This window comes from Staurois parvus, unplaced genomic scaffold, assembly GCF_062004578.1.
Source record: "Staurois parvus isolate SC_StPar_1 unplaced genomic scaffold, SC_StPar_1.0 ptg002406l, whole genome shotgun sequence".
Taxonomy (NCBI): Eukaryota; Metazoa; Chordata; class Amphibia; order Anura; family Ranidae; genus Staurois; species Staurois parvus.
Genome location: NW_028320202.1, coordinates 273,128 through 295,577, shown reverse-complemented (window position 1 = coordinate 295,577; position 22,450 = coordinate 273,128). Strand labels below are relative to the sequence as shown.

Sequence of the window (22,450 nt, the reverse complement as noted above, 5' to 3'; positions counted from 1 at the left end):
GTCTGTGTTTTGCTGCCTCTCATACAAATGAAGGAAAAATATTCAGACTTCTTGTAGATAAATGGTTCAGTTTTCTGTTTTATCTCTTATAATGCTGAGAGAAATATTAGATGTGGTTCAAGTCATTGTCTATGGGCTGTGAGATCCGGAGACGGTCTCTGACCGCCTCCTGCGGCGTGTCTGCGGTCCCTGACCGCCTCCTGCGGCGTGTCTGCGGTCTCTGACCGCCTCCTGCGGCGTGTCTGCGGTCTCTGACCCTCTCCTGCGGCGTGTCTGCGGTCTCTGACCCTCTCCTGCGGCGTGTCTGCGGTCTCTGACCGCCTCCTGCGGCGTGTCTGCGGTCTCTGACCGCCTCCTGCGGCGTGTCTGCGGTCTCTGACCGCCTCCTGTACCGTGTCTGCGGTCTCTGACCGCCTCCTGCGGCGTGTCCGCGGTCCCTGACCCTCTCCTGCGGCGTGTCCGCCTGCATTCCCTGACCCTCTCCTGCGGCGTGTCTGCCTGCATTCCCTGACCCTCTCCTGCGGAGTGTCTGCCTGCATTCCCTGACCCTCTCCTGCGGAGTGTCTGCCTGCATTCCCTGACCCTCTCCTGCGGAGTGTCTGCCTGCATTCCCTGACCCTCTCCTGCGGAGTGTCTGCCTGCATTCCCTGACCCTCTCCTGCGGAGTGTCTGCCTGCATTCCCTGACCCTCTCCTGCGGCGTGTCTGCCGTCCCTGACCCTCTCCTGCGGCGTGTCTGCCATCCCTGACCCTCTCCTGCGGAGTGTCTGCCTGCATTCCCTGACCCTCTCCTGCGGCGTGTCTGCCTGCATTCCCTGACCCTCTCCTGCGGCGTGTCTGCCGTCCCTGACCCTCTCCTGCGGCGTGTCTGCCTGCATTCCCTGACCCTCTCCTGCGGCGTGTCCGCCTGCATTCCCTGACCCTCTCCTGCGGCGTGTCTGCCTGCATTCCCTGACCCTCTCCTGCGGCGTGTCTGCCGTCCCTGACCCTCTCCTGCGGCGTGTCTGCCTGCATTCCCTGACCCTCTCCTGCGGCGTGTCTGCCGTCCCTGACCCTCTCCTGCGGCGTGGTTGCAGCCCTTCGGTGGTGTCAGAGGCTCCCTCAGCTGCATGGGGTGTTCCTGGTGTGAAGTTACAATGTAACATTCCTCTGCACACTGTGAGAAGTTGTTGTTTTATCTTCCATGTCATGCCATCAATCTGCCTGGTTCTGTGACCGGTGCTCTGATCCCGTGTTGGGTGGGCTGATGGTGTTCTCATAGAAGATGATAGAACTTTTCTCTGACTCCTCTGACATTCCCGTCTCCATCGTTGGCTCCAGTATCAGCTGCACATCATTGCTCTGGATCTGCTCACTGATGGTGACAATGATGGACCATAACTGCACAATGTGTGTCAGCACAGCTGTCTGGAGTCTCCACTGGGGGGTGACAACACAGGAGCAGAATTAGAAGACCGTTGTCACTCTAACAGGAGGTGCCTGAACAAGGACCTCCGTGGCAGGATCAGCAGAAATTTTAACCACCTGCTGACCGCTCACAGTAAATATACTGAGCAGGTACAGTCCCAATCATGTAAAAGCGGCACACATGACACATAGGCACACCCTTAACCCCTTGATTGCCCTAGGTGTTAACCCCTTCCCAGCCAGTGTCATTACTGTATCAGCGTACAGTATTATCACTGTATTAGTGTCAGTCACTGTTCCTCCCAGTCAATGTCTGTTAGCGTCAGATTGCCCACTACACTATCACAGTCCCACTATAAGTCGCTGCGTCATAGCTGTGTAAATTTCAGTATGTATCCCACACAAACCAATCAATATACACTTATTGGAATTTTTTTTTTACCAAAGACATGGAGCAGAATACATTTTGGCCTAAATTTATGAAGATATTTGATTTTATTGGATATGTTTTATAATAAAGTAGAGGAAAACATTTTTTTTCTCAAAGTTTTCGGTCTTTTTTTCATTTGAATTGCAAAAAAAAACACCACCAAAAGAAAGATCTATTTGTGTGAAAAAAAATGATATAAATGTAATTTTGGGTACAGTGTTGCATGACTGCGCAATTATTAAAGTAGTGCAGTGCTGAATAGCAAAAAAAAAAAAATGGCCATAAAGGGGAGGAAACCTTCTGGAACTGAAATGGTTAAAGAGATGGAGATTTAAAAAAAAAAAAAAAAAAAAAACAACTTCTGAAATGACCTGTAAAACCTTCTCTGATAATTCGGTAACGAATCCTCTACTTGTATATTTCCAGATTCTATGCATAGTCCTCTCCATCTCCCCCCCCATTTTAAGGTCCGAAGCAAGATGGAGCAGACCAGCCGACATGTGCCTGCCGACTCTCCAGGTATGACATTCAGATCTCCTCCATCAACAGAATTCCGCTTAGTATATTAATAACAATAATACACGGCTCCAAAAAATGAAGGTAGACTTTGTAATCCGAGTCGCATGAAATCCATGACACTCCTGGGATATGGATCTGGTCAGGGAAGTCACAGAGGGGGTTGTTCATCAGTTTCAGCTGCTTTGGTGTTCATGAAATTAACAGGTGCACTAGATGGGCAATAATGAGATGACCCCCAAAACAGGAATGGTTTTACAGGTGGAGTCCACTGACATTTTTTTCCCTCATTCTCTTTTCTGACTGTTTTTCACTAGTTCTGCATTTGGCCGGGGTCAGTGTCACTACTGGTAGCATGAGGCCATACCTGGACCCTACAGAGGTTGCACAGGCAGTCCAACTCCTCCCGGATGGTACATCAATGCCTGCCATTACCAGAAGGTTTGCTGTATCTCCCAGCACAGTCTCAAGAGCATGGAGGAGATTCCAGGAGACAGGCAGTTCCTCTAGGAGAGCTGGACAGGGCCGTAGAAGGTCCTTAACCCATCAGCAGGACCGGTATCTGCTCCTTTGTGCAAGGAGGAACAGGATGAGCCCTGCCAGAGCCCTACAAAATGACCTCCAGCAGGCCACTGGTATGAATGTCTCTGACCAAACAATCAGAAACAGACTTCATGAGGGTGGCCTGACATCCTCCAGTGGCCCCTGTGCTCACTGCCCGGCACTATAGAGCTGCATTGGCCATTGAACCCCAGAATTGGCAGGTCCACCACTGGTGCCCTGTACTTTTCACAGATGAGAGCAGGTTCCCCCTGAGCACATGTGACAGACGTGAAAGGATCTGGAGAAGCTGTGGAGAACATTCTGCCTGTAACATGGTTCAGCATGACCGTATTGGTGGTGGGTCAGTGATGGTCTGGGGAGGCATATCCATAGAGGGACACACAGACCCTCCCTAAGGATCTGCCTGTGGTGGGTGGCAGACCATTCCTGGGACCTGATCTGGAACTGTAGTGTGTGCTGCTTCTATAAGTATTTTCTGCTAAGAAGTCTGTCCTCCCATTGATTGCTATTGATGGGTTTGGAGTATCTGGTGACCCTAAACTCCTCCCCTGTTCAAGTCCTCCAGCAATTAAAATTAAATGACACCCCCCCTAGATGGAGCCATTATTGTTGGTGTGTGTGGGACTGGCGGCATGTGTGGCACTGGCAGCCAGGGGGACCCGGACATGTTCTCAATGGCCCCTTGGCGGTGAACGCTACAAATAATAATAATTTCCTTGAATTTCATGGCTGGACCCCTTTAAGGAGAGATGCACTTTACAGCCAAGTACATTTGTCTGTTTTGCATAGTCTATCCCATCCAGTTGCCAGCTCCCTTGCCTAGAACATGCATGTCTAAAGGGTGCCTGGGTCTGTGTTCTTTCATTTTGCAATCTGTGGAAAGCTGATGTATCACTCCTCTGCAGGCTGTCATGAAGAGCCAAAAAACTGCAGCTGCATGGCTGAACCAAAGATGTGCTAACATTTTCAAAGTACGAAAACAACATTTCATCAAACTAAGACAATGTTTTGTGTCATGGATTAATAATGTAGTTAATGTGACTTTAAGATGTTACATGGGAACTGTATGTTTATCTTGTCATTTTCATCCTGCAGCCAAGCCACAGGCAGCCGTGTGTCCATTACCCATTCACTCAGACTTTGTGGAGGTTGACTTGAACTCTCCTCAGCCCCCATCGAAGGTTGTGGATCTGGAGATGGTTCCTCCTGCAGTGGCTGGAGATCTTCTTCTGCCTCCTCAGAACCTTTACCCCTCCAGAAGCCACACTGGTGCTACAGTTGCCAAGCTTTCAGCAGATGCCAAGGTGGCCACAAATCCCAAACTTTTCAAACCAGTGATTGAAAAACCATCAGCACCCAGCAGAAGATCCCCTAAGATGGAAGCCTCCAACCCATTAGTGGTTCCTTCAGTCTTTCCTCTGAGCACCTTCATATCTGCAACACCATCTCAGCCCGGAGTAGATTCACCAAGTGGTCAAGGACAAGATCAGATAAATGTATGTGCATCCAACCCAGCAGTGGTTCCTTCAGTCTTTCCTCTGAGCACCTCCATATCTACAACACCATCTCAGCCACGAGTAGGACCACCAAGTAGTCAAGGACAAGATCAGATGAAAGCATGGACTGACAGTAAGTTGATCCTAAACATTTGTGCTACTGAATTATCAATGAACTCAGAATATTACAGCAAACCTCACAGACACCCCACTGATTTCCTCAATCCTACATTTTTAGAGTTGTCCCCATGCCTAGAGGTGGGGACACCTGTCTGAAGAAGGGAATTTCCCTTACTTTGGGAGATTTCCTCAAATTATGGCTGGTGAAGGGCCCCTAGGTGCTGCTGTTAGTTTGAAGAGTGCCGTTCTGTGACCGGTCAGGATTGGTAACCTCATAATACGAGCTCGGGGGCATCTCAGATTTGTCCTCTATTGATGGACGCACACAGATGTATTTCTATTGTTGGGTAATTTTAAAGTTTCCACAGAACAGAAAAAAAAAATTGCTAGTCCTTAGAACGAAAGCGAACATTTAGTTTCACGATTGTTTTCATCTTCCAAGGATTAAAAGGCTTTTTGTGTGTGAATGTTGTTGATCTCGTCCTTTAGACAGAAGCAGCTCATTAGACAACGACATACGATATACGTCTCGGATTGTTCACCGACCTCCAATGTCTGTAGATGAGGCTGATTGTGTAGCAGAGACTTTGAGAAGATTGGGAAGGAGGTCGGGGTGATTGTCCTATCAATCATTAGATGGTTAATCAATATCTGTACAGACACATTACCAGTCATTAGATGTGTTGGCTGCATTCGTTTGTTTTTGTTTTTTTCCTAGGGTGGCAATGCAAACATTATACTGTATCTACAGAGGGCAGTATTGTTACCCTAGAAGAGGACTACACAACACATCCTCCCTCTTCTCCATAAGATATTGGGGAGGTGTTCTGTGTACTCAGAGATCACTAGACAGAGCACAGGAAGCTACCCTTGAGCTTTATCTTTGCTCCTGAGGTTGTATCCTAGCCTGACAACTCATGGGGCCCCTGTGTCCTTGCCCAAACTCAAAAAAGCCTATGTAAAAGGTACCAGGGGCATCTCATGGTGCCCCCTACTGACCCCGGGCCCTCGGGCAGTACCCTAGTTTCAGTCCGCCCCTGATCCTAGCGTGTTGTACTTTGTGATTGGTGAGCGATCAGTACATGATCGGTGACCAGCAGACTTCCAAAGAGGTCCGATCTTCACACAGACGCCGGCTGTCCCGGTTTTGTTGGGACGGTCACAGTTTTTCGGTCTCCGCTCCAACAATGCCGGGTCCCGGGCTGTGTCCCGGCATCACACTGTCACTCTTACTTGGGATCCTGCTCATGCAGAGTAGTCAGGGCTGTCTGTGGGCACTTCCTGCACAATTAGAGGCGTAGTCTGGATTGGCCACTCTGGTAAGTGGGTGAAGTCTGAGCAGAGTGGGTGCGGCTACCTGTTTCACAAGGGGGGGCTGAAATGTTGGGAAGTGTGGATTTCTGTGGACTTCTCTGTATTTCTGAATGATCCATTCACTTTTTCAGGTGTTCAATCACTCAGCCACCCACCTATGAGGAGCAGCGTTGTGTCCTGTCCTGCTGACCCCGACGTTCGGTGCGTACATTGTGCCTCGTATATTATTTGGGTGTATTGTATTCATTTCATTGACCTGAGAGGAGGAGAGAGATGAGGCCAGCGAGTTATTGTGCTCCGTGGAGGGTAATGAATCTCAATGAGCTCAGATTACATGCAACCTGCTCATTCTGATGCGGGCTCTTATTTGGGACATCTATGAAAATTGTGCGATGAATTGTGAATTGAAGTCCGATAAGAGAAATGTGTGGGCGGCCATCACTGACCACACCAATTCCAATTACCTGGCTGTCCTCCTGATCTGCCTACCTCGAGTCCCTGACCAAAACATTGGTGTAGATATGGAGTTTTAACTCTAGGGGTTCACCAAAGAAGCCAATAACTGGCCTATCGGAAGAGTTGGTGTAACGTAGATGTGGGATTCAAGTGATTGGACTGAGATGTGATCAGTAGCAATATGTAATTTGTAAATTTCGTTTAATTCCTTGTTCAAGAAATATTTAGTCATAGGTATTCAGAGACATGTGCTCACCCCAGGGGCGGACTGACCATTCGAGCACTCGGGCACTGCCCGAGGGCCCGGGTTAGTAGGGGGCCCCATGAAATGCCCGTTACCCTTCTTTTTTTCTTCTTTTTTTTTTTTTTTTTTTTCTTTTATAAATAGGCTTTTTTGGGTGTGCTTTGAGTGTGGGCAAGGACACGGGCCCCATGATCCCTATTGCCCGGGGGCCCCATAAGTTGTCAGTCTGCCCCTGGCTCACCCATTAGCATCTGAAAAGACAGAGCAGCTTCCAGGCTGGAAGTGACACCTGGGTGCCAATAAGATTTGTCTATATATATAATCCGACTCTGCCACCTTCCTGAAGTTTAAAAGAGGAACGCAGACATTTCAGCTGCAGGAGACCAGGGGGGCTCTGATCTGTCTGGGGAACTTTAAAGTACATACACAGATCAAAGGAATAGATGTAATCTCTCATAAAAGCTAAAATATTAGTTGCAGAGAGATGAAAATACTTCCTTCTGATTGGACACTCTGTGGGCTACATCTGCATGTAAAACTGTATTTGTGGACCATGTAGAATGCAGGAAATGGTTATGGGGTGCCGGATTTGTGACAGCTGAACAGTGATTGGTACTGTTGCGATTGAATTGATGCGCTGGTGTAGGAAATTCAATCCCTGACCTGGTGATTCAAACCGTTCCTGGTCCAATCGACTTTGGGCATTTCAGCACCCAGAACGACCTGTGGGCGGGTACAGGAACACCCCCCAGGGTTGATTGGCCAAGGACTAATGTCCAGCGCATGTCCATATTCCCATAAATTGAGGACTTGAGGTATGGACGTGGTGATTCGTATGGAGCCGGTTCTATTTGACGGATCGCGGACTTTCTCTGACTTGCTCCAGTCGCAGGGTAAATCCTGGTAAGTTTTATTTCTGTCTTTTATTCCCTTTTATAGTCAATAGCCAATTGTGTCTTCTTGTATTTTTTTGTATTTCTGTAACCTTTTATACTTTGTACATATTTTATGCTCCGCTCACGTTCGGGACATTAAATCTTAAAATTAATTAGTGACTTCTGTGTACTTAGGCTTGGACTCATCTCTCCGGAGAGATTAGATTGTATCGAATTTTAGTGTCTTAATACGCTCGGTCAGCTCATTGCCAATCTGTACGCAATTGCACTGTGTGTTGGCAGATTGTGTGCAGATTGTAAGGGTGACAGGTCTGCCAGACGGAGATCTGTGTGTGTGGTATCCCAGCAGACTGTTCTGTGGATAAACTGTTGGGTGGTGGCAGGCTACCATTTGTGGTGTGTCTGGTGTGGGGGTGTGTGGACAGTGGAAGAGTGATTAACACCGGGGTGCTAGCTGTAGGATAGCTGGAGGGATCCTAGAAGGGTGTGTGATTGCTAAGGTGGTCCTCAACCCTAATTAGTGCACCAGATTGTATATAAGATTTGTGTCTGCCAGTGTGTGGTCGACCAGCTGGATTGGAGTGGAGTCTCCCTCTAGTGGTGGCCAAGAGGTAGTGCAGGCTGTGAAAGTATATCACGGCTGGTCTTCTATACTTTGATATATTCAGATTAAGTCCCCCTTATTCCCTCTTACCCCAAGTCATGGCCGCACGTGCGTGCCTCGGTTAGCTAGTCGCTGTGGGCGTGGCGTGTGGGTGAACTGTGACAGATGGCTAATAGTGGCCCCCTGTATGTCACCTGTGGCCCTTTGTATACTTTCTATTGACATTTGCTTTCCATTGACACAAACTGTGAGAATAAGTTGTGTTCAGCTGGTGACCCCATTGCGTTTTCTGCTGCAGATTGGCTGATATCACAGAAGCTGCAGCAAAAGAAGCGTTCCTGGATTTTGGTAGAAGGAAATGTTGTTACAGTACGGCTCCGGCTAAAGAGATGACCATCCAGGACCTGAGACACTTCCAGACCTACAGGGTGCGTATCTACCATCCGTCTGTTGCCGAATATTTCTCTTTTCTGTGTCGTCTGCCATGGAGGGAAATCTTCCAACTCCACCCAAAACTGAGATCTGGTCGCTGTGAAGCCGAATCACATGAGAGGATTTCTTATTTATTGCAGCTAAAAGTATCTATAGGGCTGGAGATCTCAAGCAGATATGATCACTTCCTAAAGTTTTTGTATTGGTGGAGATCACTTTCTGATACTTTACCCTGAAGAAGGGGAGTTGTGGCCCCTGGAATGTGTTGGCGGCTCTTCCTGTTATAAAGGACTGTGAGCTCTTGAGATGAGTGTTTGGTGCTCTTCCTTGGCTTCTCTAAACTGGATTTCTTTCTTTGGGTGATCCGTATTCCCCAGGAGGTCTCTGGTGTTGTGGAGAGCTGACATTGGGTCCAACCGATAGTTCTGGGGAGTCCAGTGTCTCCCCTCCTCCACCTCTTCATTGTTGGGTCGTATTGAGTCTTTTAGGTCAATTCATTAAGGTTACTGCATGCGATGTGAAGGTCATGTGACTCATTTTTATTTATTATTTTTTTAAATATCGCACAAGATAAGTCAATTTAACTTAAAATATCGAATGTGTGATAAATATTGGAAAACAATTAGATCGATCATTAAAGTCAGATCTCTAAAAATTATCCACATTGGTTATCATCTGGTGTTTGCCGGCTGAATTCTAGAAATGTACAAAATAACAGTTAGAGGAACTCTGCATTGGGCAGGAAGTAAAAAGTATACAATGTATCACTGTGTCGGAGGATGCAGGGTGGGGGTGCGTCGAGGAGGATATGGCGCGTGCGGGTGCGTCGAGAAGGATACGGCGAGCGCGGGGTGGGGGTGCGTCGAGGAGGATACGGCGAGCGCGGGGTGGGGGTGCGTCGAGGAGGATACGGCGAGCGCGGGGTGGGGGTGCGTCGAGGAGGATACGGCGAGCGCGGGGTGGGGGTGCGTCGAGGAGGATACGGCGAGCGCGGGGTGGGGGTGCGTCGAGGAGGATACGGTGCGCGGGGTGGGGGTGCGTCGAGGAGGATACGGTGCGCGGGGTGGGGGTGCGTCGAGGAGGATACGGTGCGCGGGGTGGGGGTGCGTCGAGGAGGATACAGCACGCGCAGGGGGTGTGTCGTGGATACGGCGCGCGGGGTGGAAATGTTCTCCTCGGAGCTCAGGAATGGAGATAAATGGTAACGTTTCATCAGAGGAGATTGTTCTGTGAATGGACACCGGAATGTTTTCACAATATTGTTTTGTGCCTTCTGGTGCGATGTTGGATTGCATGGGGAAAAAAGGGGAAAAAACACCAAAAATAACTAAATATCACAAAACATAAATATTTAATGTGTTATTTTTAGTGAATGGTCAATCTGCTGTATAATAAATATCACCAAAAACCCCCATAAATCATCTTTCCTGTGGTCACCTGAACTCTCCAGAGGCCGGGGCAGACACAATAACCGCACATGTGCACTAGAGGGAGCCCTACACAGGCCGGGGCAGACACAATAACCGCACATGTGCACTAGAGGGAGCCCTACACAGGCCGGGGCAGACACAATAACCGCACATGTGCACTAGAGGGAGCCCTACACAGGCCAGGGCAGACACAATAACCGCACATGTGCACTAGAGGGAGCCCTACACAGGCCGGGGCAGACACAATAACCACACATGTGCACTAGAGGGAGCCCTACGCAGGCCGGGGCAGACACAACCACACGTGCACTAGATGGAGCCCTACGCAGGCCGGGGCAGACACAATAACCGCACATGTGCACTAGAGGGAGCCCTACGCAGGCCGGGGCAGACACAATAACCGCACATGTGCACTAGAGGGAGCCCTACACAGGCCGGGGCAGACACAATAACCACACGTGCACTAGATGGAGCCGTACACAGGCCGGGGCAGACACAATAACCACGCATGTGCACTAGAGGGAGCACGACACAGGCCGGGGCAGACACAATAACCGCACATGTGCACTAGAGGGAGCCCTACACAGGCCGGGGCAGACACAACCACTCATGTGCACTAGATGGAGCCCTATACAGGCCGGGGCAGACACAATAACCGCACACGTGCACTAGATGGAGCCCTACACAGGCCGGGGCAGACACAATAACCGCACACGTGCACTAGAGGGAGCCCTACACAGGCCGGGGCAGACACAATAACCGCACACGTGCACTAGAGGGAGCCCTACAGAGGCCGGGGCAGACACAATAACCGCACACGTGCACTAGAGGGAGCCCTACACAGGCCGGGGCAGACACAATAACCGCACATGTGCACTAGATGGAGCCCTACACAGGCCGGGGCAGACACAATAACCGCACATGTGCTCTAGATGGAGCCCTACGCAGGCCGGGGCAGACACAATAACCGCACATGTGCACTAGAGGGAGCCCTACACAGGCCGGGGCAGACACAATAACCGCACATGTGCACTAGAGGGAGCCGTACAGAGGCCGGGGCAGACACAATAACCGCACACGTGCACTAGAGGGAGCCCTACACAGGCCGGGGCAGACACAATAACCGCACACGTGCACTAGAGGGAGCCCTACAGAGGCCGGGGCAGACACAATAACCGCACATGTGCACTAGATGGAGCCCTACACAGGCCGGGGCAGACACAATAACCGCACATGTGCACTAGATGGAGCCCTACGCAGGCCGGGGCAGACACAATAACCGCACACGTGCACTAGAGGGAGCCCTACAGAGGCCGGGGCAGACACAATAACTGCACACGTGCACTAGAGGGAGCCCTACAGAGGCCGGGGCAGACACAATAACCGCACATGTGCACTAGAGGGAGCCCTACACAGGCCGGGGCAGACACAATAACCGCACATGTGCACTAGAGGGAGCCCTACACAGGCCGGGGCAGATACAATGGGGGAGAAAACTGGAGCACAGAGAATCTGGTGCAGCTCTGCATGGCAGCCAATTGGCTTCCAGGATTTTTATGAATCTTCATTGCAGAACCTTTTGGATGATTTCTGTTTTTGCTGCTTTCAGTATCGCCTGGAAACCTTCGTGGAACATCGCTCCTGTGATTGGGTGACGGAGCCGTATGCAGGTGGGTCTTCTATGGGATGCCCCCTTGTGGACGATTTTCTTGCTGTGTTCTATGGTGTGGATTCGATCACTCGATCGGCTTTATCGTTTGGGGGACATTGTGTTTCTGAAAGGCGAGCGGTCAGATGTCCTGGGGAATCCCACAGATGTGATTACAGAATAAAATCTGAGCATTTAAAAACGCAACTTGACGTAATTGACGCTGAAACTGAACTCCTGGAAGACAGAAGATGGCTCTCAGTTTATCAGAATGTATTTTAAATACAAACCATGTCCCTTCCTGAGCCGGGAGCAGCCTTTTGCATTCTGTACAGCAGAGCTCCGACTGGGAGAGTAAGAAGCAGCACAAGCAGTCAATCAGGTGTGTTGCAGTGCAAGTGGCATGCTGATAGAGAGCAAAGTGACGAAAGAGAGCTCATCGCTGTGCTGCTTTCCTTTCACTGTCCAATCGCTGGCTGGGAGATTTTTCAATGTTGCCTAACTGCAGCAGAGAAAAATCTGAACTCCTCCCTGCCAGTCAGGGCTGTGCTGCATGACCGAGCTGTGTAGACTGGATGGACAGAAATAGAAGTAGTTTGGAAGGTAAAACTGCTCTTCTCTCTTTTTGTATTTCATTTGTGGTTCTGGAGTGCAGCCCTGAGTGATCACATCCACATTTGTTGCCCAACCCCCCCCATCCCATCCCACTTTAAGACCAAATACTATTTATGGATCGCTCATATCTGTGATATTCCCCCCCCCCCCACGTCTCATATCTATGGATGCCGATCTCTGCTTTTTTTGCAGGTCAGACCTCGGACACGTCGGCCGGCCGATCGGTGCCACAAGCCTGGGATGTCCCTGTGACCGCACCACCAATGTTCCAGGATAGAGAACAGACGATGGTGATGCCTCTCACCTCCTCCGTGCAGGTAACGTGGAGACCTGTCCCGGGGACCCTCGTGGGTGACACGGGGGATGCAGACCCGTCCCGGGGACCCTCGTGGGTGACACGGGGGATGCAGACCCGTCCCGGTGACACGGGGATGCAGGGGGACACCCACGGGTGACATTGCCATGGTCAGCCTTCTGGTTTGTGGTGTTGTCACGGTTCTCCCCCACACGCCACGCCCACAGCGACTAGCTAACCAAGACGTGCACGTGCGGCCATGACAGGGGGTACGAAGGAATAAAGGGGACTTAACTTTGAATATATAAAACCGTATATAAGACCAGCCGTGATGTACTTTCACACTACCTTTGGCCACCACCAGATGGAGTCTCCACTCCAATCCAGCTGGTCGACCACACATTGGCAGATACAAATCTTGCATACAATCTGCTGCACTGATTAGAGTTGAGGACCAGCTTAGTAATTACACCCTTCTAGGATCCCTCCAGCTACCCTCCAACTTGGATAGAGGCGTGGAGGAACATCAGGCCTATGGCTGCAATCTGTTGATCTCTCGGTGAGGTTGCTTTCCTGTTTTTCCTCTTCATTCACTCCCCTAGATTTTGCTAAGAAGTCTTTTTGAAGAAAGGCTCTGTGTACCTGAAGGTCCGGGTTCCTTAGCTTTGGTTGAGTAGACAAGTAGTGTTTTTTTTAAAGCCATAAAGGCTGTTGTTGTTTAGAGGAAGTTGCTTCCCCTACAAGTGGAGGATGAATTTAATGCTTGATAAGTGGGCCATAAAGGTCTTGGTGATGTTTTTTTACTTTTTTTTTCTGCTTCTTACCGGCCCAGTTAGTAAAGCCATACGGGCTGTTATTATTCAGTAGAAAGTATATATCTGATTTAGGGAGATGTGTCCTGTTCTTGTTTTTGTTTATGTTTCCAGTTTATTGAATACTGTATGTATTTATTTATTTTTTGTATTTTTGTATAAAATGAAAGCTGGTTGCAAGATTTTATTTCAATAAAATATTTCCAGCTACCCTCCAGCTTGAACCCCAGGGTTAATCACCCTTCCACTGTCCACACACCAGACACACCACAAACGGTAGCCTTCACCACCCAACAGTTTATCCGCAGAACGGTCAGCTGGGACACCCCCAACACACAGATCTCTGTCTGGCCGATCTATTACCTTTTACAATTTGCACGCAATCTGCCCACACACAGTGCAATTGCATACAGATTGGCAATGAGCTTGACTGAGCGTTTAAAGACACTACAATACAATCTAGTCTCTCCAGAGATATGAGCCTGAGCTTAAATACACAGAAGTCACTAATTAATTTTAAGATTTAATATCCCGAAAGTGGGCGGGGCATAAAATATGTACAAAATATAAAAGTTACAGAAATACAAGAAGACTATTCACTATAAAATAAAAAGGGAATAAAACTTTTACCGAGATCTATCCTGCGACTGGAGCAAGTCAGCAAGTCCGTAATCCGTTAATCAATCAAACCAGCTCCATACGGATCACAATGTCCCAATGTCCAAATCCTCAATTTATGGGAATATGGACGCAGGCTGGGCATTAGTCCTTGGCCAATCAACCCTGGGGGGTGTTCCTGTACCCGCCCACAGGATGTTCTGGGTGCTGAAATTCCCAATCGATTGGACCAGGAACGGTTTGAATCACTAAGTCAGGGATTAAATTTCTGACACCAGCGCATCAGTTTGATCACGACAGTACCAATCACTGTTCAGCTGTCGCCATCCAGTGCCACATAACCATTTCCTGCGTTTTCTGGCATTCTACATAGGCCACAAATATGGTTTTTATATGTCGGTGTGACCCACAGAGTGTCCAATCAGAGGGAAGTATTTTCATCTCTCTGCAACTAATATTTTAGCTTTTATGAGGGATGAAACATACTCCTTTGATCTGTGTATATACTTTAGAGCCCCCCAGACAGATTGGGCCCCCTGGTGTCATGAAACCAAAATGTCTGTGTTCCTCTTTTAAACTTCAAGAAGATGGCAAAGTCTGATTACATATAGGTGACAACATCTTATTAGCTCCCGGGTGTCACTTCCAGCCTGAGGAAGCTGCTCTGTCTCTTTTCAGATGCTAATGGGTGACCATATGTCTTAATTCTGATCACATCTTTAATGACAAGGAATGAACTAAATTTACGATTACATATTGCTACAGGTCACATCTTATCTGTACATTTATGTCACAGGTGTACATCAATATTTGGCTTTTGTTGGTTTCTTGTCGGGATTATCGTTGAGTAGAGGGCGGAGTGCAGACAGATAGGGATCATTTAGACTTCACTGGAGGGTAAAGTAGATCAGGAGACGAGGACAAAGCGATGTCACCCTATAGCAGGAAGTGCCTGAACCAGGACCTCCATGGCAGGATCACCGAGGATTGCTATAGTGAAGGAAGGTTGACAATAACTGCTGCCAAAGCTTCTAGAAGTCTCCGGAGGTCCCCTTTCCATCTACAGAATCCCTCATTTCCCTCATTTTCTTATTTTTCTGTCAAATGTTTGTGTCGTAAATTGGAATTGATGATCACATGATCTGCAAAGGCCCGCCCAAAATGGTGGAGTGATCACGTGTGTAGAGCCCCCCCCATATACTGATCATTTCACCCGTGATGTAACCGGCTTCTCTGCCTCCTGATATCTGTGTTCCTCAGGCTTGTTCCAAGTGCAACGGACTGGGGAGAGAGATGTGCCTGAAGTGCCACGGGACCGGAAGAGTGAGTGTCTCCCTCATTATTTCCTAATCCCCCCCCCCCTCAGTCTTTTATCTCTCCCCCCCCCCTTTCAGTCTTGTATCCTCCCCCTTCAGTCTTTTATCCTACCCCCCCCTCCATCCCCCCCCCTTCAATCTTCTATCCTCCCTCCATCCCCCCCCCCCTTCAATCTTGTATCCTCGATCCATTCCCCCCTTCAATTTTCTATCCTCCCTCCATCCTCCCCCTTCAGTCTTTTATCCCCCCCCCTTTCAGTTTTGTATCCTTCCTCCATCCCCCCCTTCAATATCCTATTCTCCCTCCATCCTCCCCCTTCAGTCTTGTATCCTCCCTCCATTCCCCCCCCCCTTCAGTCTTGTATCCTCCCTCCATTCCCCCCCCTCCTTCAGTCTTGTATCCTCCCTCCATTCCCCCCCCTCCTTCAGTCTTGTATCCTCCCTCCATCTCCCCCCCCTCCTTCGGTCTTGTCTCCTCCCTCCATCTCCCCCCCCCTCCTTCGGTCTTGTCTCCTCCCTCCATCTCCCCCCCCTCCTTCGGTCTTGTCTCCTCCCTCCATCTCCCCCCCCCTCCTTCGGTCTTGTCTCCTCCCTCCATCTCCCCCCCCCTCCTTCGGTCTTGTCTCCTCCCTCCATCTCCCCCCCCCCTCCTTCGGTCTTGTCTCCTCCCTCCATCTCCCCCCCCCCTCCTTCGGTCTTGTCTCCTCCCTCCATCTCCCCCCCCCTCCTTCGGTCTTGTCTCCTCCCTCCATCTCCCCCCCCCTCCTTCGGTCTTGTCTCCTCCCTCCATCTCCCCCCCCCCTCCTTCGGTCTTGTCTCCTCCCTCCATCTCCCCCCCCTCCTTCGGTCTTGTCTCCTCCCTCCATTTTCCCCCCCCCTCCTTCGGTCTTGTCTCCTCCCTCCATTTTCCCCCCCCCCTCCTTCGGTCTTGTCTCCTCCCTCCATCTCCCCCCCCCCCTCCTTCGGTCTTGTCTCCTCCCTCCATCTCCCCCCCCCTCCTTCGGTCTTGTCTCCTCCCTCCATCTCCCCCCCCCCCCTCCTTCGGTCTTGTCTCCTCCCTCCATCTCCCCCCCCCCCCTCCTTCGGTCTTGTCTCCTCCCTCCATCTCCCCCCCCCCCCTCCTTCGGTCTTGTCTCCTCCCTCCATCTCCCCCCCCCCCCTCCTTCGGTCTTGTCTCCTCCCTCCATCTCCCCCCCCCCTCCTTCGGTCTTGTCTCCTCCCTCCATCTCCCCCCCCCCTCCTTCGGTCTTGTCTCCTCCCTCCATCTCCCCCCCCCCTCCTTCGGTCTTGTCCCCCCCCCCTCCTTCGGTCTTGTCCCCCCCCCCTCCTTCGGTCTTGTCCCCCCCCCTCCTTCGGTCTTGTCCCCCCCCCTCCTTCGGTCTTGTCCCCCCCCTCCTTCGGTCTTGTCTCCTCCCTCCATCTCCCCCCCCCTCCTTCGGTCTTGTCCCCCCCCCCTCCTTCGGTCTTGTCCCCCCCCCCTCCTTCGGTCTTGTCCCCCCCCTCCTTCGGTCTTGTCTCCTCCCTCCATCTCCCCCCCCCCTCCTTCGGTCTTGTCTCCTCCCTCCATCTCCCCCCCCCCCCTCCTTCGGTCTTGTCTCCTCCCTCCATCCCCCCCCCCCCTCCTTCGGTCTTGTCCCCCCCTCCTTCGGTCTTGTCTCCTCCCTCCATCTCCCCCCCCCCTCCTTCGGTCTTGTCTCCTCCCTCCATCTCCCCCCCCCCCCTCCTTCGGTCTTGTCTCCTCCCTCCATCCCCCCCCCCCCTCCTTCGGTCTTGTCTCCTCCCTCCATCCCCCCCCCCCTCCTTCGGTCTTGTCTCCTCCCTCCATCCCCCCCCCCCTCCTTCGGTCTTGTCTCCTCCCTCCATCTCCCCCCCCTCCTTCGGTCTTGTCTCCTCCCTCCATCTCCCCCCCCCCTCCTTCGGTCTTGTCTCCTCCCTCCATCTCCCCCCCCCCTCCTTCGGTCTTGTCTCCTCCCTCCATCTCCCCCCCCCTCCTTCGGTCTTGTCTCCTCCCTCCATCTCCCCCCCCCTCCTTCGGTCTTGTCTCCTCCCTCCATCTCCCCCCCCCTCCTTCGGTCTTGTCTCCTCCCTCCATCTCCCCCCCCCTCCTTCGGTCTTGTCTCCTCCCTCCATCTCCCCCCCCCTCCTTCGGTCTTGTCTCCTCCCTCCATCTCCCCCCCCCTCCTTCGGTCTTGTCTCCTCCCTCCACCCCCCTCCCCCCCTTCAGTCTTGTCTCCTCCCTCCACCCCCCTCCCCCCCTTCAGTCTTCTCTCCTCCCTCCACCCCCCCTCCCCCCCCTTCAGTCTTCTCTCCTCCCTCCACTCCCCTCCCCTTCTTAGAAGCTACAATGTGACGTCCAACATTTGGGATGAATGATTTCTCCTGACAATGATCGGGTTTCCTGATTGGTCCTTTTTTTATACAAATCTTTTTAATAATTTTTTACAATTCTCTCCTGCAGGAGCAGTGCATGTGGTGCAACGGGAGGGGGCGCCGCATGCAGATGGAGATGTGCCAGCACTGCTATGGGAACGGCACAGAAAGGTGCTCCAGGAAAAGAGCTAAGTATCATTGTTGGGGAGTCTCACTCTTACTGCTGCACTTCATCCTTCATTGCTCTTTTGAGAAAGCGGAAGGAGTGAGACTCCTGTTAGATTTATTGAACCATTTCATTTTGGCAAAACTTAGATTTTAAAATATAATGTAGCCAATGCATTGCAGTCAGTGGGGGAGGGGTGATCGGGGCAGTATTTGGTGGGGTGGCTCCTGAGGGTTCCGGAGATTTCTACCCGGACCGGTTCCTGCGCCGGACACTCATCACCCTCCAGGTATATTCCTCCTTGTGATATGGACTCTGTATTCCTCCCTCCAGCTGCCGAATGTGCCAGAACTCCAACCAGCAGTGTGACGGCTGCTCCGGGAAGGGGCGGGTCCTGACCTACATGCGCCTCACAGTCACATGGTACGTAAGGGTGTCCTCAGGGGCGGGGATTGATATTTCCTTCATTTCTGTATATTATTGGCACATCGCTTTCATTGATTTCTTCTAGAGGCTGCCTTGTGTATAATGGGGAGGCCGCATTAGAGGCTGCCTTGTGTATAATGGGAAGGAGGCCGCATAGTGTCTCTGTATTGGTGTGTGCTGGGTACATAGTACATGTCACAAAATCCAGATTCCTGCGCTGTGATTGGCTGGAGGGATCTTCTGGTCGGTGGAGATGTTTTAGGAAATCTTTTTGTATTTCAGGAAGAATAATGTTTTTGAGTTCATCTCAGATCATAAGTTGGAATTTCCTTTGGATCTCTTTCGGAATGTGAAGGGAGAGAACCTGGTGATGGATGAGCAGTCCGAGGTGAGTGGAGGCCGGTGCCATTTACAGACTTCATCGTTCCTTCTGGGTGGCGTCTTCTTCCATCTAAGGGAGAAGCAGCTGTACATTGTATGAGGCATTGCAGAAGATTGCCAAGGAGGTCATATTAGAGGCTGCCATTGTGTATAAAAGGGAGGAGGACGTATCAGAGGCTGCCTTGTGTATAATGGGGAGGAGGCCATATCAGAGGCTGCCTTGTGTATGATGGGAGGAGGCCATATCAGAGGCTGCCTTGTGTATAATGGGGAGGAGGCCGTATCAGAGGCTGCCTTGTGTATGATGGGGAGGAGGCCGTATCAGAGGCTGCCTTGTGTATAATGGGAGGAGGCCGTATCAGAGGCTGCCTTGTGTATAATGGGGAGGAGGCCGTATCAGAGGCTGCCTTGTGTATGATGGGGAGGAGGCCGTATCAGAGGCTGCCTTGTGTATGATTGGGAGGAGGCCGTATCAGAGGCTGCCTTGTGTATGATGGGGAGGAGCCCGTATCAGAGGCTGCCTTGTGTATGATTGGGAGGAGGCCGTATCAGAGGCTGCCTTCTGTATAATGGGGAGGAGGACGTATCAGAGGCTGCCTTGTGTATGATGGGGAGGAGGCCGTATCAGAGGCTGCCTTGTGTATGATGGGGAGGAGGCCGTATCAGAGGCTGCCTTGTGTATGATGGGGAGGAGCCCGTATCAGAGGCTGCCTTGTGTATGATGGGGAGGAGGCCGTATCAGAGGCTGCCTTGTGTATGATGGGGAGGAGGCCGTATCAGAGGCTGCCTTGTGTATGATGGGGAGGAGGCCGTATCAGAGGCTGCCTTGTGTATGATGGGGAGGAGGACGTATCAGAGGCTGCCTTGTGTATGATGGGGAGGAGGCCGTATCAGAGGCTGCCTTGTGTATGATGGGGAGGAGGCCGTATCAGAGGCTGCCTTGTGTATGATGGGGAGGAGGCCGTATCAGAGGCTGCCTTGTGTATGATGGGGAGGAAGTCGTATTAGAGGCTGCCTTGTGTATAATGGGGAGGAGGCCGTATCAGAGGCTGCCTTGTGTATGATGGAGAGGCCGCCTTATTCTGTATATGTGATTCTATTTTCCCTTCAAGGTTCCTGGAATTACAGATTTTCCTGATCCAGCTATTATTGGGGCTTCCCAGAATGCTTTGGAGCAGCACCGGACTCAGTTGTCATCGCCGTGCCGCATCCTCAGACAGGTGCGTATTTCAGGGACACGCTGTGTACACATCAGATTTAAAGGCAAAGTCCTCTGAGAAATGACATCGCACCAACAATGAATGAAGAATATTTTGGCATTGATGACGGCTCTGTATTAGTCTGCAGAGCGTTGCACCTGTGACCAGAGTGCGGTGGGTGCGCTGGCTCTTGTAGTGTCCCCCAGGTCTGAATGGAGGTTGGAGGAAGGATCAGACATCACCGGCCTGTTGATGGCGTGATGGGCGGAGTGCCTCTGTGGTAGTGGAACTCCTCCCACATCGAGCAGTGGGGGGTTTTTCACCTGAATGCAGAGGCTGGATGGAGGGAAACCCTCTTTTAATGTTCTCTGAGCTACACGAATCCAACTATTTCCAATGACTTGTGGAGACTCGCTGCTCTTCAGGTGACCATACACCTCACAATCTGATTGGATGATCTGTTGTTGCCAACAACTATAAAGCATAGAGCCCAACTCTAAAAGATCCCAAAAATGTTTTTTCTTTTTTCTTTAAATCAATTTCCTGGAAAGTGTAGAAAGAGATTTTGATTCCAAACGGGACAATGAAAGCATTGAGTTGTCAATTCTCAAACTGGAAAAGTCCGTCTGGGAAATAAAACCTTTTTATTGTTGGTGGGAGGTGAGTGGAGCGGATCGGCCGGGGCTGAGGATCTGCAGCAAATCGTTTTTTAGATAAATAATGAATCCATTGAAATTAGAATGAATCGTAATTCTGGTGGTTCCTTCATCTCTCCGAAGATAAAACGCGTCGGATGTTTCTCACGGAAAGTCGAGATTTGTACAATGAAATGTCAGCGCCGTATCCGCCGTGTTTCCGGGGCTGATTGGTTCTCCTTCCTCAGGGCTTGTGGTGATAAATGACTGAAGGTTGTGTTGGTTTCCATAGAGAGGCTCACAGGGGGCGTGGTCTGACGTGGCGGAATATTCCAAATACACGAATCATTGAGGAATAAAATGACATCCAAGATTGCTGATCCGGGGAATATCCAATCCCTTAGAGATGGGGAGGGAATCGTTCCCCCGATGGGGCAGATTGGACCCCCTGAGCTGTAGAAAGTTTATCCATCTCTTCTCTCTGTATTGGGTTCAGTGTATGAAGGTCGTCTTTGTATTTTCTCTATCGGTTGAGCTCGATGGACGTGTCTGTTCTGTATGTAGATCTGTGAAAAGTTCGTTCTCTCTTCTCCTGCAGAGGCAGAGCGTGGAGCAGATCCCGCTGGCCGAAGTCCAATATTGCTGGCAGGAGAAGCAACTCAGCTACTTTGTGTACGGAAAAGAGAACAAAGTCTTCGTTCAGAATTACCCCAAAAAGTGCTGCTGTGTTGTCACCTGACCTCACCGGACGTTCGATCCTTCTGCATGTCCGATCGATCCTTCTTCGATCCTTCTTCCAATGTCCTCCTCATTCACGGAGAGTCGATCAGAAGATTGGAGATTCCTCACGGCTGCCGGAACCTTTAGCAGCACAGATCTGGATCTCCATGTCCTTGGATCAAGCCTGCAGGACTCGGTCTCTCTGACATTCGAAGAATCTTTGAAGTAATTTATTATAATAAAGCATTAAATTCTCTTTCTGGAACATTCTCTGCACGTTGTCACGTCCAGAGGCAGACTGACCATTTGGAATCTCTGGCACTGCCCGAGGGCCCGGGGTCAGTAGGGGGCCGCATGAGATGCCCTTGGTACCTTTTTTCATAGGCTTTTTTTGAGTTTGGGCAAGGACACAGGGGCCCCATGATCCCCTATTGCTTGGGGGCCCCATGAGTTGTCAGTCCGCCCCTGGTCACGTCTCTGTAATCTGAGGTTTCCATTTCTCTGCACTTGTCTTCCATTTTTAGCTCAAATGTTGTGAAAATTGAATTTGGTGATTAAAGTGCAAAGTAAGTAAATGTTTCCGAGTTGTTTATTATAGATCCATTGACTGCGAGTTCACTCCGCCCGCCATTACCTGCCAGAAGCCCAGCGGGGGTTCCTGCGACTAGTATACAGCCCCATTGAAAGCAATAGGAGGCTTCCGGCAATAGGAGACCGCACACACTCACTTGTAATTGCTCATCCTGCGACCACATGTAAGTGATCGGCCTGGGACTGCCTGCAGCCGTCCACGTCAGACCCCTCTGGTGGTGGGGGGGGGGGGGGGCCTGGTCCATACAGCTTGATGGAATGGCACTTCTTTTATTGACTCATGAGCAATATGCAATAAGTAATACTCTGAGCCCAGAGGAGTGAGGATGCTGTCGCTGCCTGGCTGTCAGAACTCTCCCCTTTCTCAACTTAGTCAAACATTAATCTGCAGTCTGCAAAATGTCCACTAGATGGTGACACATCACTTCTGTTTCCTCTATAGATAATCTGACTTCTAACCAATTCGAACAAAAGTGTCCAAAAATGTCGAAGAAATGTAAACTAGAATAGAATTTGTAATTAGGAAATGGATAAAAACACTTTATTTCAAACTTTGATATATTGCACTAGCCCTATTGATGTGTAGCCATCTATGGATAGGGATGGGAAGGGGGGGAGGGGACTTCTCCTCCTCCCTGCTGCAGCATTTTATTTTTGAAAAAATGCACTAAAATGCTCCATCTCACCATTTACAGGACAGAAGCGGGTAAGAGTCTGGCATTGTGACTTCAGTGCCGCTCTTGGCCTCCT

At 50.6% G+C, this 22,450-nt stretch overlaps 1 protein-coding gene across 1 annotated transcript; it reads left to right on the top strand.

Annotated features, from left to right (window-relative positions):
* The first annotated feature begins 2,315 nt into the window (after window positions 1–2,315).
* Window positions 2,316–21,684, top strand: LOC149430925 (protein SSUH2 homolog). The gene is made up of 12 exons (XM_089665913.1): window positions 2,316–2,355; window positions 4,012–4,545; window positions 5,978–6,047; window positions 8,345–8,474; window positions 11,518–11,578; window positions 12,364–12,488; window positions 15,157–15,219; window positions 17,671–17,753; window positions 18,082–18,171; window positions 18,457–18,562; window positions 19,668–19,775; window positions 20,988–21,684. The coding sequence occupies exons 1-12, from the start codon at window positions 2,316–2,318 to the stop codon at window positions 21,126–21,128; spliced, it is 1,551 nt and encodes a 516-aa protein (XP_089522039.1). The 3' UTR covers window positions 21,129–21,684.
* Window positions 21,685–22,450: the final 766 nt, after the last annotated feature.